Here is a 19,232-nt window from a genome sequence, read left to right as displayed (position 1 = left end):
TGGTGTCAGAGCAGTAATGGGAAGCGCACTCATCATCTGGAAGGTTACTGCTTTCCAGAACCCCCCCCCCCCCTCTTCCTACTGCTAGCTTTGTCTGTCTTGGCCCCTCCCCCTCCTGGCCCCCGGTCTCATCCCCAAACAGAAACCAGCTGTGGCCAAGCCCGTCTCCCCAGTTTGCCGGTTGCTGCCGGGTCCCTAAAGATCCCCGGGGTGGAGGATGAGGGGGGGGGGGGGCACAGGTCACCACGGTTAGATGATTCCATCTCAGAGATGCCAAACACCAACATGTCTCTGTCTTCTGCCATCGTTGTTGAAGGAACAAGCGCTGAGCCTGGAGTCCTAAACACATATGTAGACGTTTCCTTTCGGGAGAATAATATTATTCTATGATATTCTATTATTTATTATGTTGAATTGACCTGCTTAACTGTATTTTTCTATTTCTTGTGAGTTGTTGCTGATCCGATGTGAGGTCAAAGGTCAGGGATGTCTATGTGTACAGACTGTAACGCCCTCGGAGGCAAATTCGTAATTTATGATATTGGCTGTATAAAATAAACAGAATTTGACTATTTTACTAATTATTTCTCCAGTATGAATCATGAAATATCATTTCTATACATGCGTGTCTCACCTTGTTCACAGAGGCTGACACGCTGCCACCCCGGTGGGAGTCTCAGGCGTCCAGCTGCGCTCTGATTGGGCCGGCGACTGAGCGATGGACGAGCTGGATCTGATTATTTTATTGCCCGTTCTTCTCTCTGATGACTACTTTCTAAAGCCGCAGATCTCGGTTAGTTTGTTTCCTTTCATTGTTGCCATAGTTACATTCTTTTGGGATTCAGGTCCATTAGAAGTTGACATGTTGGGTTACACTGATCCAGTCTAGAACTTTTGACACAAAGAAAATCTCAGCAACAGCTCCTCTGACCGCTCCAGGAAAATTCCACGAGGTAGACCCTGTGCTAAGAATGTTGTCCTAAAGCATTTCAGGTCAGCCATGAGCCTCAAAGATCCACTCCTGCCATGAAACATGATGCTGACGATTCAGAACAGGGACCTCCTTTACACTATCGATTATTTCTACCAACACAACGTTGGAGTTTTTAACTCTGAGATATATCAACCTCAGGCCATGAAGTCACAGACAAACCGCCATCAACCACATTCATGAGTGATGAACCCTTCTGTTTTATCTTCAATGGACTTTATCTTTTTTTATTTTTACTTTAATCATTTCATGAAAAACCATCAATGGGGTTAAATTCCGATGTGATCGACATTAAATATTATTTCAGCCGTATTGAATCTTCTATAGACGTGCAATGTCTGTCTGCATTATTTTTTTGAGTCATCACCTGAAATAATTTGATAAATCATGAGGTGTGAGCATCGGGTTAGACTACCTGAAAGGCCTCAGAACGAGGTCACTGGCCATGCACATGACAGGTTGTTGATCTCCTGCCCACTTATTGCCAGTGTGCCATTGGTCCACCACATGCCACCATTGGCACGCGTGTCCCAGGTCGCCCGTCCCTGGTGGAGCCGAGTCTTTCTTGCTATGCAGAAAAAACGGTTTTAAACAGAATAAATAGAGGTGCGATGGCCGTAATGCTGCGGTCACACCAAAAAGCGTTGCAAATATTCCCACCCGTTTACCTGCGTGAGTTCACTCGCCCGACAAGTTGTGGTGTTTGCGTCATTCGCTTCATTTGATTGCCTTAGGGGGGGGGGGCGGGGCTCATCTCTCGTCTCAACTGTCGTCGGGCGAGTTTTTCAGCAAAGTTGAAATATTGCAAGTTGAGGCAAATTGTTCGCTTCGCTTTATTCACGCCGCCCGGCGAAAATGTGCGCCAATCCCAAACATTCGCGTATGTTGACTTTGCTCATGGGATCTACTCACGCGGAAAAATTCTCAACACTTTGGGTTTGAACGCAGCATCACAGTCCAGCTCGATGATCATTGGTTGTCAGCTTCAGAGCTCCAGGCTCCATAATGGTCCTGGGTCTTTTTCAGATGTGAGAACTTAGAAGTACGTTTATGCTTCGACGCGAAATGGCCAAAAGTAAAAGGCTGAGGTATTCCCAATCAGCAGCTTCAACACTCATATTGTACTTCAGAGTTCACTGGTTTTAAAAGTAGTCTGGCTGGTCAGACTAGAGAACCCAGCAGAGCAGCTCAAGACTTGTATTGCATGTGGGCTGAGCAGCCAGATTCTCAGACAGAATGCCACTTCCCAGGTGATAAATCACAGATGACAGAGGGCATTACACGCACAAACGAGCCGCCGCACCTCTGGAACAATTAATTATCTGGCTGACACTCATTCATCACCACGGCAATAAGGTGAAAAAGTCAAGAGTTTATTAAAGCTCCGCGTAAGGCCCAGAGCCGGACACACTGCACGTACACAAGAGCAGCGACATTCACATTCTTACTTCATACACTAGCACAATACAATGAATCAGAAATATTCCCCGGAAAAAAAAAGCAACGGGTGTAAACAACCGATGTTTGGCGAGCCGACGGAAACATGGTAGTCGCTTCAAGACTCTATCAGAAGATCAACTCTTCACAACACGAGCGTATGAAGTATAATCAAGTATGTCGGCACAGACACGTACGATTGGCCTCTTCAATAAATACTGTACACATTGTCACACCGATGAGCTACCTGGCATTCAGATTCAACAAGACCACATCACTTATTTGTGTAATTCCTGTATAGATCTGGATAATTAGATACAGCCATGCATTGAAGAACTGACTGAGGCGGCCAGAGAGCGATGATGGGAAAGGACCGGTCGGGGGACCTGCACCAGGTCTCGTCTCTAAAGACCCGGTGTGGGTCTGGGTCGCCACAAACTGCCTACAAAAGCATGCATGTGGCCCTGAACGGGCAGCAGAGTGACGCCTGTGGGCGAGGGACTCGCCGTGATGGCTGTTGTTTTGACAGCGCTGACTACGAGCCGCCAGGGACACGGAGACAAAGCTGGGCTCCTTCCCGAGGAAGTGTCACTTCAACTGTCAAGACATGGAGCCAGAGGAAGACCTAATGCCTGAAGACAATGAAGATATGTGGACTAATATTTAGGTGCTATCACCGCTAACTAAACTAGTTGGTTTCTACGACAGATGCTATACAGTAGCATTCATGAACCGGGAACAGTTGGCTTTCTATTCACAACACGGACGTTTAACACTTCGGGTCCTCTATGTACGGAGAAAAAAACACAACATAACATTAGAGTGTGGGAGATCCTCAATAATACTGATCGGTGCTGATGAGCAGTGGTATTGAGAGGGACCTGAAATAACTCAAACACATGTTGGGTGCAGGTGAGCACCAAGAGGCAAAGAGAGGAAGTCCAAAGTCAGAAGAGGCAACGGCGTTGATCCTCCTCGCTGAGAGCGACTCGGCCAACAAGCCCAGAGTCCTGACCTCCCGTCTCCAGAGAGGAAGCTGCCATGCCAGCAGCTCTGGAAGCAAACTTATTGCACTCTTCTGCCAGATGTGAACACAATCTTTAAGATCCCATGAAAGTAGCTTTTTCTTCTCTTCTGCTTCGTCGTGGAAAACAGTGGCTCATCAGTGGTCTCCGTGGTTCATGAGTAGACCGTTATCATAAAAAACACTGTATGCTCATCTAATACTCCTATAAAGAAAGGTGCCAACTAGAACTATATAAGGTTTGACCCAGAGAAGAGAACCATGTCTATCCCGGTAGAACCTTTCATTACGGTAGTACCTTTCAGAAAAGAAGAACCTTCATAAAGGTAGTACCTTCCAGAAAAAAAGAACCTTCATTACGGTAGTACCTTTCAGAAAAGAAGAACCTTCATTAAGGTAGTACCTTTCAGAAAAGAATAACCTTCATAAAGGTAGTACCTTTCAGAAAAGAAGAACATTCATAAAGGTAGTATCTTTCAGAAAAGAACCTTCATAAAGGTAGTACCTTTCAAAAAAGAGGAACCTTCATAAAGGTACTACCTTTCAGAAAAGCAGTACTTTTCATTACGGTAGTATCTTTCAGAAAAGAACCTTCATAAAGGTAGTACCATTCAAAAAAGAGGAACCTTCATAAAGGTAGTACCTTTCAGAAAAAAAGAACCTTCATTACGGTAGTACCTTTCAGAAAAGAAGAACCTTCATAAAGGTAGTACCTTTCAGAAAAAAAGAACCTTCATTACGGTAGTACCTTTCTGAAAAGAATAACCTTCATAAAGGTACTACCTTTCAGAAAAGCAGTACTTTTCATTACGGTAGTACCTTTCAGAAAAGTAGAACTTTCATAAAGGTAGTACCTTTCACAAAGGTTCTACCTGGAACCTTTTCAGAGCGTTCTACCTAAAACACAACATAAAGGGTTGGCTGGTAGAATCTTTAAACACTTATGCTTCCAATAATCCTTGAAGCTTTATTAATTTCCAAGAAGGGTTCTACCAAGAACTCTGTGTGTCTGCTCTTCAGAAAGAACCATTATCATTCTATAACAATTATTATATAAGAGTGCATCAAATCAAACTGATTTCCCATTCATGGTTGATAAATCCCTCACTGTGTACCACTGTCTGGAGTAAAGTCTTCACATTAAAGGAGTAATGACACCGTTTCATGGGATCTTTAAAGAACCAATGACTCAATGTCTTACACACTGAACTCGGGGCAGTCCGACCAACAGTCTGCTCCCAGAGGACCTCCTCAGTCCTTTTCTTCGTATTTGTGTTGAATGCTACCTGACTAGCACAAGAGAGGTGTTGTGGTTATTCACCAGAATAGTTTAATACATGAATTGTATAAAAAAAACATAACTTTTTCCTTACTTGGTCAAAAGCTTTGAAGATGCAGAAAAATTGCATAGATGCAACTTGAGCCACAATCGGTCACAAAAAAGAATCAACCCAGTTGCTCGTGGAGTGTAAAAAACAGTAAAGAGTCCAACATTAAACAAAAAAAGTACCGACTCCCATGTTTTTGGATTCGGACACAGTCCCGCTCAATGTTTTCATTGGACAGTTGTTGGTCCAGTTTGGGTCAGAGGTGGTAGCGGGCGGCGTGACGGTCTCACTCTTCAGCCTGAATCGAGCGCTATTCAATTAGCCTCTCTCTCTGTCTCTAAGCCAACTGGTCATCGGTCCCGACTTTCTACGGGAGGCGAGCTGGCTGCCCCGGCTCTCACAACCTGTGCAATGCAAAGATAGAAAGAGTCAGGGCAGCACACCTCACAACCCGACCCGCACGAGTTGCATCTCTCTCCGCGGACGCGTCTACGTATCTTCTCAATGCAAGAGGTTACGACATGGATTGTGCAGGTTTCTACTCTACTTTGGCTTTTTCCTGTTGGGTTGGGTCTACACGGCTCCGTAAACAAACTCTCGGATAAAAGCCAGTTTTTAAGAAATGGCTGCGTCTCAAATAATAAGCATGCACCCACTCATAGCGGTGAAATACTGTGGGTTAGCGGGGGACCGCTAGCAACTTAAATTCAGCACTAGTCATCAGTACTCATCAGTGTTGAGGAGTCAACAACACCGCATTACCCCCCGTAATGCGGTGTTGTTGACCCCTGATGAATGGGTTAAAATATTATACCTCTAACATTGAGACGATTATTTTTTGCCGCTTAAATGTGTAAAAGAGGCGTTAACTTAAATAGCTGCTGAAAACATCAACTTGAACATCAGATGAAGCCGGGTTCACAATCCTTGTTTCATTTTGTTGGAATGTTAGAATGGAGGTTTTAATATGTCTTATTGTTGTTGAATGGATGTAAAAATCTTCAGAATACAGACACTGGAACATTTAGTGGATGGAAGTGAGATTTATGGCTTATGTTTTGTAAAATGACATTTTGAAGACACGTCATATAGAAAAGGGTCAAATCTAATTCATGAAACTTCCCCAGTTGATGATTTACATTCGGCTATTTTTTATTTATATATATAACATGTTTTGGCCGTGTAGGAGAAATGTAGATACAAATACACAAAGTAGTCAAATGAACACCTACATGTTAATTTTTGATTTTTCTTTTAACCAATCATGAAAAAGACATCATATGGAAGCAAAATAGCCGAAAATGTAACCCCCCCCCCCCTCTCAAAATATTGGCAAGTAATCTTTTTTCTGGTGGACCTAAACTCCAGAGGGATTACGTTCTTTGAGACGCTGGATTATAAAACAGTAAAATAAGTGATTGTATATAAGTAGTGAGTGACCGAAGTATTTCTATAAAACATTAATAAATAGCATTAGAATGCCGAGTATGGGAACATTGGTGGAATCAGTGCTGTAGAAAGTGCATCACGTCACCGTGTGAAGACAACGGGATGTTTCACTTGCATCGACAGAAAATAACAGAATTGAGAACAAATGACAGAAAATGATGAATCCTAAAACGAGCTTTGAAACAAGAACAAAAGGAAGTTAAGTCTCAACAGAACATCTCAGAAGCGAGAAACTGGCTCCAGCCGCGACACACGGCACTACCGGCGCTGAGACACCCGGAGTCTGGTGGGACCGGAGAAGACCTCCGTCACATGATGCCACGCGTTGTGATCGGCTGGTTTTTAATACGCTTCCTCGCACAATTCCAATGTCAAAGGAATGAAAAAAAGAAAAGCTGCTTATTACCCGACACCTGAATCGCCCAGAAAGGAGCAGAATAAATTGTGCTATTCATTACTCCGTAATGAACTGTGCAAATGTGTGTGGCAGGTCAATACGAGAGGGGCCCGCGGACCAGATACCCTCAGCCCGGCGCGGCCGCAGCCTAATGAAGACTGAACTTTAATCATCAGGAGGATACGGCTGCCTCACGAGACCCCCACACACACACACACACACAGCGTCCCAATTAACCCCGCCCCCTTCACACACACACACACACACACTGCCTCCTCACCTCACGAGGTTCTCGTTGTCGCCCGGCCCTCTGCAGCTCGTGCACTCGGTCCTCCTGTCGTCCGCTTTGGGTTTCTTCTGCAGCGCCGCGGACTGACGCTGGCGCCGTTCCCGTGGCAGCGGTTCCTATGGAAACACCGGTGATTAAGTAACCCTGTGTGCACACGCGCTGGAGGTTCACGTGGTAACATCGTCCACTTTGTTTTCACGACGTCAGCTTTTTGTCGTTTTTTTTGTGGATTCTTTGAGAGAGACTTCCAGTTAGCCTAGCTTAGCATAAAGACGTGGAGCGTCAACTCCGTGGATCTCGTGGGTTTAAGCTCCAAGCAAGCAGAACTGGAAACACGTCCATGTGTGCCTTTTAGGTCGGGCCGGTGTGAACATTTTCAAACCGGTTTAAGGGAAACAACCCGACTCGATCTCTTTCCTGACAGGCGGCAGAGCAGCCATTCATCCGGGGCTCGCCCCAACGCTGACAGCAGGGTTCCTACACATTTAGACCAGTGGATTTCCAGGACTTTTCCAGGACTTTAAACCAAATGTCCATGACCAAACTGAAATCTCGGTATAAACATGAAAAATGTTGAAAACTTAGCGTATTGAGAGCGTACGCCGGCTTATATTTTGAGCGTCTTTCTTGAAAAAACATTAATTATTTCAAACTCAAATGAACACGTGATTATAACACATTTCCATGACTTTTCCAAAACTTTTATGATTTAAGTTTTTTCCATGACTTTTCCAGGCCTGGAAATTACCATTATAAAATTCCATGACTTTTCCAGGTTTTCCATGCCCGTACGAACCCTGTAACAGTCTCACTGGAGCAAGCCGTCCCCTTAAAACACAAACTGTCCGTCTGAGCCGAGATGACCACTTCCTGTTCCACCCAGTCGGCACACGAGCGTCGCGGTGACTTCTGTAATCGTTCAAGTACGAACGGTTAAACTCCTTCTTCCCTCGGTCGTCTGGCAGCAGCGTTCCATTGGAAGTATTTATCAAACATTTGCTTAGAAAAGTTTAAAAAGTTGCTTCCTTTTCCCCGTGAACAGGAGCTGCTGGTGGAAAAGAGAACGCCATTTTGAATGTTGGAGGCATTTCCTATTATATTGAACTTTTGGGGTTTACATGATTCAAGGAAAATAAGTTTTAAAATGGTCTAAAATCCATTTATTGACGTGCAGTTGTGAAATAAACGTATCATTCGATTGTCTTTCTCTCAAAAACAACCGACCTCTCGACCAATCACATACATGAGGGTCAGAAATCAATAATATGACGAGATACGTTGATCCTTGCAACTCAAATATACCTGGATTATTAAAGTACAACGGAGAACGTGAATGAGTCATAAGCAGAAACGAGGACACACCTCCATCTTGTCTTCCCGGTCGTCCCCGGTGGGAACCCTCTTCCTCTTCTGCCCTCGGGTCCTCTGCAAAACACAAACAGTCAACTCATCAATAAACAACTAAAAGTGGATGGAAACAGAAATTAGGTCACGATCCTCGTCGTCTCGGTCCTCTCTTCATATTTTGAAAGGGGTGGATTTCAAGCCTCAGCTCTTAATTTCCACGTGGGAATACGTCAGAGTGCAGGAGCTGAGCTCATCACATGTTGGCCAGTGACTTTCCAGGAACACTTTTCATGATTTCAAACCAAATTTACATGACCAAAAAGTGAGAAAACGTAGTATTTAAACTAACAATGAGAGACAATAGTTTGATTAAAAGAATAAACATTTATAGTCTATAAATGTTTATTCTTTAATCCGATCCGAGAGTGTGAGAGCGTACGCCGGTTTATATTTTGAGCGTCTTTCTTTTAAAACGCATATTAATTATTAAAAACTCGTCTTAAATGAACATCTGAATAACACATTTACATGATTTTCCCAAAACTTTTGGGATTTCATGTTTTTTCCAGGCCTGGAAATAATATATTTTTTTCCAGGTTTTCAATGACCGTACGAACCGTGTGAAGACACTTCACTGGACCTCCAATGCTGCTTTTCCAGAAGGACTCATTGCAGAGGACTCTGAAAAGGTTCTGGTAACACGGTGACGATCTCCCACACGCCTTCATTACCTTCGCATTGAAAATGCGGAAGGTAATGTTTTGATCGCTGTGTATTTATTTGTATGCGTGCGTGTTTGTGTGTTATTCGCATAAGTCAAAAAGTATTAAAGCGAATCGCATGAAATTTGGTGGGATGATTGATTATCCGGGGACCATTTGATTCGATTTTGGGATCGATCGGGTCAAAGGTCAAGGCCATGAAAGGTCAAACTCTAATTTTTTATCCAATTTGCATGCAACTAATGCCAAAATGTTCATAATTCAATGCCCAATCTTGTGATATGCGAGGGTATGCGCTCTACCGAGTGCCCGTTCTAGTTTTGTAAGTACCTTTGTAGGTTTTAGATCCTTTGATTTTGAAGCTCTTTCGGCGAGACAGGAAGTAGATGTACATCTCCTAACATGACTTTGCAAAAAGTACGTTAGCTTGGCGTACCGAAGGAAAAGGTGTTCATGAGTATTGTTCTTACTCTCTGAACCGCTGAGCACTGAGCTGGGACCGGAACACGGTACTTTGTGTTTTATTTGGTCTTTGACTTCATGTTTAGTGACTTTATTCTACAATTAACTTGTAAAATAAATTGTGATGAGATGTTAACGCTAGAATGTAGCTAGATTTCAGTATACATGTATATAAGAAAGATAACATGTTGTGACTAATGTCCACATGTACATATGAATGTCATCTAATTCATGTTTAAGAGCTCATTTCTGTTTTATTTCTTCCATTAGCTCTTACGCTGATTTCTGTAAATTAAATGGAAAAGGAGAAACTCTTAAATGTATGTTCGTGAACACGGCTCATGGCTGAACAGGAATAAAGGAAATTCTGGAACCATCCGTAGTCTTCTCTGTGGTCCGGCTGGGCTCCGCTACCCTCAGTCCAGTCAGTTCATGGTAAAGATGGACATCAGAGCTCCCTCCATGTCAACAACACGTTCTTTCCCAGCATGCCTCAGCACCGATCCCATTGGTCCCGTGGAAGCTAACGTCTCCTCTGGTCTGCCGTGTGCTCGGGTCCTCACGGGACACAAAGCATGATGGGAAATACCAAATCAAACACCCCCTTCTTGTTTGCTAGCGAGGTTTAAAAAAGAAGAAGAAGAAGAATCGACAACATATTTAACCAGATTGTGAAAACAACGCCATCTGTGGCCCCGGGGAGAGCCAGATGGGGGCGCTTATCGCTAAGACGGCTAACGGAGAGCGCGCTGCCAACTGGCTCCCGTGGACCCTTCGCGGGGTTTCCCCCCCCGAACAAAAGAGATTACCGCGGCCCTCGCCGCGTGACGTCCGTGAAGCCGGCCGCACAAAGAGGAGCGCTCCTCTCGGCTCAGGTGAGCACATTAAAACGGCGGGAGAAGGAAGAAAAAAAATCAATCTTTTAATTAAGTACATCGGCGCGTCTTTAACAAGCATGAATCATTTCACACGGGATGAGAGAAATTAACAGAGCGTCGGGAAGCGGTCGTTACCAGATGTATTAACTTAATTCTCATAATTTCAAACTGATTGATGGCATATGTTCGTATCGGAGCTTTTAATGTCGCTGCTGCAGTAAATCACGTCGCATTAGGAGGATTTCATTGCCACCTCCCGTTAGCCTCCGGGAACCGTCGCCTCCCCCCTAGACCTCCTCTGGATTATCATCCCATCAAATCAACGCACTTCATACTTTAAGAACATGTAATTACATTGCAGGATTTATTATTTTATTTTTTTTGACGATAAAAAACAATCCTCAACGGCACGGTGGAAACAAGCCCTCGACACCTTGATTTTAATTAGCGTCACAAAGATTACAATAAATAAAAACTGCCGCTACCAATAACCCACAATGCATTGCTCTCTGCAGGAGTCGGTGCTTGAATATAAGACCAGTGATTAATCCGATCACGTTGTCACGAGGCCTCGCTTAGAATCAAATGTTGAGACCTCCCGTCCAGATGTACCCATCAGGGGTCAGAGGCTAGTGGGGGTCAGAGGTCGCTCTACATCTGAAGACAAACGATCTGCATCTGAAGACAAACGCTCTGCATATGAAGACAAACGCTCTGCATCAGAAGACAAACGCTCTACATCGGAAGACAAACGACAAACGCTCTACATCTGAAGACAAACGATCTGCATATGAAGACAAACGCTCTACATCGGAAGACAACCGCTCTGCATCGGAAGACAAACGCTCTACATATGAAGACAAACGCTCTGCATATGAAGACAAACGCTCTGCATATGAAGACAAACGCTCTACATATGAAGACAAACGCTCTGCATCTGAAGACAAATGCTCTACATCTGAAGACAAACGCTCTACATCGGAAGACAAACGACAAACGCTCTACATCTGAAGACAAACGATCTGCATATGAAGACAAACGCTCTACATCGGAAGACAACCGCTCTACATATGAAGACAAACGCTCTGCATATGAAGACAAACGCTCTACATATGAAGACAAACGCTCTGCATCTGAAGACAAACGCTCTGCATATGAAGACAAACGCTCTGCATCAGAAGACAAACGCTCTACATCGGAAGACAAACGCTCTGCATCGGAAGACAAACGCTCTACATATGAAGACAAATGCTCTGCATATGAAGACAAACGCTCTGCATCGGAAGACAAACGCTCTACATATGAAGACAAGCGCTCTACATATGAAGACAAACGCTCTGCATATGAAGACAAACGCTCTACATATGAAGACAAACGCTCTGCATCTGAAGACAAATGCTCTACATCTGAAGACAAACGCTCTACATCGGAAGACAAACGACAAACGCTCTACATCTGAAGACAAACGATCTGCATATGAAGACAAACGCTCTACATCGGAAGACAACCGCTCTGCATCGGAAGACAAACGCTCTACATATGAAGACAAACGCTCTGCATATGAAGACAAACGCTCTACATATGAAGACAAACGCTCTGCATATGAAGACAAACGCTCTGCATCAGAAGACAAACGCTCTACATCGGAAGACAAACGCTCTGCATCGGAAGACAAACGCTCTACATATGAAGACAAATGCTCTGCATATGAAGACAAACGCTCTACATATGAAGACAAACGCTCTGCATATGAAGACAAACGCTCTACATATGAAGACAAGCGCTCGACATCGGAAGACAAACGCTCTGCATCGGAAGACAAGCGCTCTACATCGGAAGACAAGCGCTCTACATCGGAAGACAAACGCTCTGCATCGGAAGACAAACGCTCTACATCTGAAGACAAATGTTCTGCATCGGAAGACAACCGCTCTGCATCGGAAGACAAACGCTCTACATCTGAAGACAACCGCTCTGCATCGGCAGACAAATGCTCTGCATATGAAGACAAATGACAAACGCTCTACATCTAAAGACAAACAACAAACGCTCTGCATATGAAGACAAACGCTCTGCATATGAAGACAAACGACAAATGCTCTACATCGGAAGACAAACGCTCTGCATATGAAGACAAACAACAAACGCTCTACATCGGAAGACAAATGCTCTACATCGGAAGACAAACACTCTACATCTAAAGACAAACAACAAACGCTCTACATCTAAAGACAAACAAACGCTCTACATCGGAAGACAAACGCTCAACATATGAAGACAAATGCTCTACATATGAAGACAAACACTCTGCATATGAAGACAAACGACAAACGCTTTACATCGGAAGACAAACAACAAACGCTCTACATCTAAAGACAAACGCTCTGCATATGAAGACAAACGCTCTGCATATGAAGACAAACGCTCTACATCTAAAGACAAACAACAAACGCTCTACATCGGAAGACAAACGCTCAACATATGAAGACAAATGCTCTGCATATGAAGACAAACGCTCTGCATATGAAGACAAACGCTCTACATATGAAGACAAACGCTCTGCATATGAAGACAAACGCTCTGCATCGGAAGACAAACGCTCTACATATGAAGACAAGCGCTCTACATATGAAGACAAACGCTCTACATCGGAAGACAAACGCTCTGCATCGGAAGACAAACGCTCTACATATGAAGACAAACGCTCTGCATCGGAAGACAAACGCTCTACATATGAAGACAAACGCTCTGCATATGAAGACAAACGCTCTGCATCGGAAGACAAACGCTCTACATATGAAGACAAGCGCTCTACATATGAAGACAAACGCTCTACATCGGAAGACAAACGCTCTGCATCGGAAGACAAACGCTCTACATATGAAGACAAACGCTCTGCATATGAAGACAAACGCTCTGCATCGGAAGACAAACGCTCTACATATGAAGACAAGCGCTCTACATATGAAGACAAACGCTCTACATCGGAAGACAAACGCTCTGCATCGGAAGACAAACGCTCTACATATGAAGACAAATGCTCTACATCGGAAGACAAACGCTCTGCATCGGAAGACAAACGCTCTACATATGAAGACAAATGCTCTACATCGGAAGACAAACGCTCTGCATATGAAGACAACCGCTCTACATCTGAAGACAAACGCTCTGCATCGGAAGACAAACGACAAACGCTCTACATCGGAAGACAAACGACAAACGCTCTACATTTGAAGACAAGCGCTCTACATATGAAGACAAACGCTCTGCATCGGAAGACAAGCGCTCTACATCGGAAGACAAACGCTCTACATCGGAAGACAAACGCTCTGCATCGGAAGACAAACGCTCTACATCTGAAGACAAATGTTCTGCATCGGAAGACAACCGCTCTGCATCGGAAGACAAACGCTCTACATCTGAAGACAACCGCTCTGCATCGGAAGACAAATGCTCTACATCTGAAGACAAACACTCTGCATCGGCAGACAAACGCTCTGCATATGAAGACAAATGACAAACGCTCTGCATATGAAGACAAACGCTCTGCATATGAAGACAAACGACAAATGCTCTACATCGGAAGACAAACGCTCTGCATATGAAGACAAACAACAAACGCTCTACATCGGAAGACAAATGCTCTACATCGGAAGACAAACACTCTACATCTAAAGACAAACAAACGCTCTACATCGGAAGACAAACGCTCAACATATGAAGACAAATGCTCTACATATGAAGACAAACACTCTGCATATGAAGACAAACGACAAACGCTTTACATCGGAAGACAAACGCTCTACATCTAAAGACAAACAACAAACGCTCTGCATATGAAGACAAACGCTCTGCATATGAAGACAAACGCTCTGCATCTAAAGACAAACAACAAACGCTGTGCATATGAAGACACACGACAAACGCTCTACATCGGAAGACAAACGCTCTACATCTAAAGACAAACAGCAAACGCTCTACATCGGAAGACACGACAAACGCTCTACATATGAAGACAAACGCTCTGCATATGAAGACAAACGCTCTACATCTAAAGACAAACAACAAACGCTCTGCATATGAAGACAAACGCTCTGCATATGAAGACAAACGCTCTACATCTAAAGACAAACAACAAATGCTCTACATCGGAAGACAAATGACAAACGCTCTGCATATGAAGACAAACGCTCTGCAAGCCTTGATTGGTGATGCACCATCATATCTTAAGGAGCTTGTAGTACCATATTGCCCCACTAGAGAGCTACGCTCACTAAATGCGGGACTACTTGTAGTTCCTAGAGTCTTAAAAAGTAGAATGGGAGCCAGAGCCTTTAGTTATCAAGCTCCTCTTTTATGGAACCAGCTTCCAATTTCAGTCCGGGAGGCAGACACAGTCACCTCGTTTAAGAGTAGACTTAAGACCTTCCTCTTTGACAGAGCTTATAGTTAGGGCTGAATCAGGTTTGCCCTGGTCCAGCCCCTTGATATGCTGCTATAGGCTTATAGCTGCCGGGGGACGTTTAGGATGCACTGAGTACCTATCTCCTCTTTTCTCTCTCCTTAGGGATGAATTTTCATCTCTCAATCACACGTTACTAACTCTGCTTTCTCCCCGGAGTCCTTTTGACTTCACGTCTCATGGGGTCATCGGACCCTATGAGACGGCATAGATCCTATCTGCCTGATGGATCATCGAGGTCTGGGTCGTGGAATTCCTGCTCCTGACTACGCCACTGTCCTGTTGAGACTCCGCCCACTGTTGAGACTCCGCCCACTCCTCCTCCCCACCGCCATCTACCTGATGGATCGTGGAGGTCTCCATCGTGGAATATGCCTACTATGAACTATTCATACACTCTGTCATATTCATTGAATGTATTTTAACTCTAAATCTGTCCTTCTGTACACATGACATCTATTGTTCTGTCCATCCTGGAGAGGGATCCTCCTCTGTTCTCTCCTGAAGGTTTCTTCCCTTTTTTTCCCCCTGAAGGGGAGTTTTTCCTGGTCCGATGTGAGGTTTTGGGACAGGGATGTCTATGTGTACAGATTGTAAACTCCGAGACAAATTTGTAATTTGTGAAATTGGGCTATACAAATAAACTGAATTGAATTGAATTGAATATGAAGACAAACGCTCTACATCAGAAGACAAACGACAAACGCTCTACATATGAAGACAAACGCTCTGCATATGAAGACAAACACTCTGCATCTGAAGACAAACGCTCTGCATCTGAAGACAAATGCTCTACATCTGAAGACAAACGCTCTGCATCGGAAGACAAATGACAAACGCTCTACATATGAAGAAAAACGCTCTGTATCAGAAGACAAACGCTCTACATCGGAAGACAAACGCTCTGCATCAGAAGACAAACGCTCTACATATGAAGACAAACGCTCTGCATCAGAAGACAAACGCGCTGCATCGGAAGACAAACGCTCTACATATGAAGACAAACGCTCTACATCGGAAGACAAACGCTCTGCATATGAAGACAAACGCTCTACATATGAAGACAAACGCTCTACATCGGAAGACAAACGACAACCGCTCTGCATCGGAAGACAAACGCTCTACATCTGAAGACAAACGCTCTGCATCGGAAGACAAACGCTCTACACATGAAGACAAACGCTGTGCACATGAAGACAAACGCTCTGCATCGGAAGACAAACGCTCTGCATATGAAGACAAACGCTCTGCATCGGAAGACAAACACTCTGCATATGAAGACAAACGCTCTGCATCGGAAGACAAACGCTCTGCATATGAAGACAAACGCTCTGCATCGGAAGACAAACGCTCTACATCGGAAGACAAACGCTCTGCATCGGAATACAAACGCTCTACATCGGAAGACAAACGCTCTGCATCGGAAGACAAACGCTCTGCATATGAAGACAAACGCTCTGCATCGGAAGACAAACGCTCTGCATATGAAGACAAACGCTCTGCATCGGAAGACAAACGCTCTACATCGGAAGACAAACGCTCTGCATCGGAATACAAACGCTCTACATCGGAAGACAAACGCTCTGCATATGAAGACAAACGCTCTGCATCGGAAGACAAACGCTCTGCATATGAAGACAAACGCTCTGCATATGAAGACAAACGCTCTGCATATGAAGACAAACGCTCTACATCGGAAGACAAACGCTCTGCACATGAAGACAAACGCTCTGCACATGAAGACAAACGCTCTGCATCGGAAGACAAACGACAAACGCTCTGCATATGAAGACAAACGCTCTACATCGGAAGACAAATGCTCTGCATCGGAAGACAAACGCTCTACACATGAAGACAAACGCTCTGCATATGAAGACAAACGCTCTGCATCGGAAGACAAACGTTCTGCATCGGAAGACAAACGCTCTGCATCGGAAGACAACCGCTCTGCATCGGAAGACAAACGCTCTGCATATGAAGACAAACGCTCTACATCTAAAGACAAACAACAAACGCTCTGCATATGAAGACAAATGCTCTGCATATGAAGACAAACGCTCTACATCTGAAGACAAACGCTCTGCATATGAAGACAAACGCTCTACATCTAAAGACAAACAACAAACGCTCTGCATATGAAGACAAACGCTCTGCATATGAAGACAAACGACAAACGCTCTACATCGGAAGACAAACGCTCTGCATAGGAAGACAAACAACAAACGCTCTACATCGGAAGACAAACACTCTACATCTAAAGACAAACAACAAACGCTCTACATCTAAAGACAAACAACAAACGCTCTACATAGGAAAACAAACGCTCTACATATGAAGACAAACGCTCTGCATAGGAAGACAAACGCTCTACATCTAAATCATCGGAAGACACACGACAAACGCTCTACATATGAAGACAAACGCTCTGCATATGAAGACAAACGCTCTACATCTAAAGACAAACAACAAACGCTCTGCATATGAAGACCAACGCTCTGCATATGAAGACCAACACTCTGCATATGAAGACAAACGCTCTACATCTAAAGACAAACGCTCTGCATATGAAGACAAACGACAAACGCTCTACATCGGAAGACAAACAACAAACGCTCTGCATATGAAGACAAACAACAAACGCGCTGCATATGAAGACAAACGCTCTACATCGGAAGACAAACAACAAACGCTCTGCATATGAAGACAAACGCTCTGCATATGAAGACAAACGCTCTACATCTAAAGACAAACAACAAACGCTCTACATCGGAAGACACACGACAAACGCTCTACATATGAAGACAAACGCTCTGCATATGAAGACAAACGCTCTACATCTAAAGACAAACAACAAACGCTCTGCATATGAAGACAAACACTCTGCATATGAAGACAAACGCTCTGCATATGAAGACAAACGCTCTACATCTAAAGACAAACAACAAATGCTCTACATCGGAAGACAAACGACAAACGCTCTGCATATGAAGACAAACGCTCTACATCTAAAGACAAACAACAAACGCTCTGCATCGGAAGACAAACGCTCAACATCGGAAGACAAACGCTCCGCATATGAAGACAAACGCTCTGCATATGAAGACAAACGCTCTACATCTAAAGACAAACAACAAACGCTCTGCATCGGAAGACAAACGCTCTACATCTGAAGACAAACGCTCTGCATGTGAAGACAGACGCTCTACATCTGCAGACAGAGCTCCAGCGGGCTCCTTGGCACATGTCTGGGTCCGGGGTATCCGGGCCTGAACAGAGGAACACATTGACCCAGAATGCCGCTGTGCTGCTTCCCCTCCACCCATACGGAGAGCGGAGGAGCGGCGAGGCAACAGAGACGGCCTTCAGTGGAATGGACTCACGGGAGGGGACGCTCACTGCAGGGCCCACGGGGAGCGCCACCCCCCCCACCGAGCTGTCAGATATCAATCTGGAGTGTTTCTTTGTTTCTTGAGGGAGTGGCTCCGTATCGCAGGATCAGAGTGCATGCTGGGTATAGATAAGTGGGAGCCAGTGAGGGACGGTGCTGTCAGAACACGTTTCACCCCCGAGCCGCCGCTCCGCTCGAAAGACAGAAGGCAACTCGCAACACGAGTCTTTAAGACCACACGACACCCTCGCGTCACTCTGTTATTGATCCTTTATCATCATCATGTTTTCAGAACATTTTGAGGCTCTTGCCAAACCCAAACAAGACCACCGGCGCTCTGTGGGCGCCGGTCGGGGGGCTCAGAGTCAAACAGGCCATTAAAAGGGGCTTTGAGGAAGTGGGAGGCACGGCAACCACGAGGGAGCCTGGAGCATCGAGGTGCTCACTCGCTCACTGACGCATGCTTGCCCCCCCCCCCCCCCTCCAGACACCTGACCAAGTCTGAGCTGGGCTTAGAGTCACATATCGTAGAAACGGGCTTCCTGGACTGTGTGACCTCACAGAATGGTTTGAAATCGCTTGTTGACATTATTTCCCAGCGGGCTCTGGTAATCAGGTGAAGTGAGAACAGCTGCTTCCCTCCGACGGCGTATTGTGTTCCAGATGTTTATCCTGCGCCCACGGGGAACCCAGCGCCGCCTTGTTCACCTCTCTGATGACCTCAAAGACCGCTCCGGGTAATCATCGGTGATCGATGCCGGTCGATCGATCGGCCGCGCTCCGATCACCGCCGATCACCTCCCGGCCGCTCACCTGGTGCTTCTTGGGCTCCGGGGACATCTCCTGAGGGATGAATTTGATCGGTCCTTTAATCTGCCTCCTGGACCGCTTGGTGCCGTCCGGCAGCGTCTCCATGGCGATGTCGGCCTCGTCGCTGCTGGCCTGGTCGCATTCGGAGCATTGCCTGAGGAAGAGGGGAGAAGAACCGTGTTGATGGTCATCATCACACACACACACACACACTAAACAAAACAACAACAACTTAACAGCTTCTTCTC

At 44.9% G+C, this 19,232-nt stretch overlaps 1 protein-coding gene across 3 annotated transcripts in view; it reads right to left on the bottom strand.

Annotated features, from left to right (window-relative positions):
• phf14 (PHD finger protein 14) overlaps positions 1–19,232 on the bottom strand; it is a 91,034-nt gene that overhangs the window by 35,530 nt on the left and 36,272 nt on the right. The window contains exons 14-18 of one of the 3 annotated variants that reach the window (XR_008831999.1): positions 18,988–19,138; positions 8,278–8,340; positions 6,907–7,031; positions 4,826–5,184; positions 2,344–4,742 (exon numbers count right to left, since the gene is read on the bottom strand). Coding sequence is in view for 2 of the 3 variants with exons in the window: in XM_056416227.1 (XP_056272202.1) it covers positions 5,178–5,184; positions 6,907–7,031; positions 8,278–8,340; positions 18,988–19,138 (346 nt within the window). In the remaining variant the exon portion in view is untranslated. Of the gene's footprint in view, positions 1–2,343; positions 5,185–6,906; positions 7,032–8,277; positions 8,341–18,987; positions 19,139–19,232 lie in introns of those variants that run through there. The other 2 variants (XM_056416227.1, XM_056416160.1) reach the window with 2 other exon arrangements.

Source organism: Pseudoliparis swirei, chromosome 1 (genome assembly GCF_029220125.1).
Source record: "Pseudoliparis swirei isolate HS2019 ecotype Mariana Trench chromosome 1, NWPU_hadal_v1, whole genome shotgun sequence".
NCBI lineage: Eukaryota > Metazoa > Chordata > Actinopteri > Perciformes > Liparidae > Pseudoliparis > Pseudoliparis swirei.
This window is presented reverse-complemented; position numbering and strand designations above follow the sequence as displayed.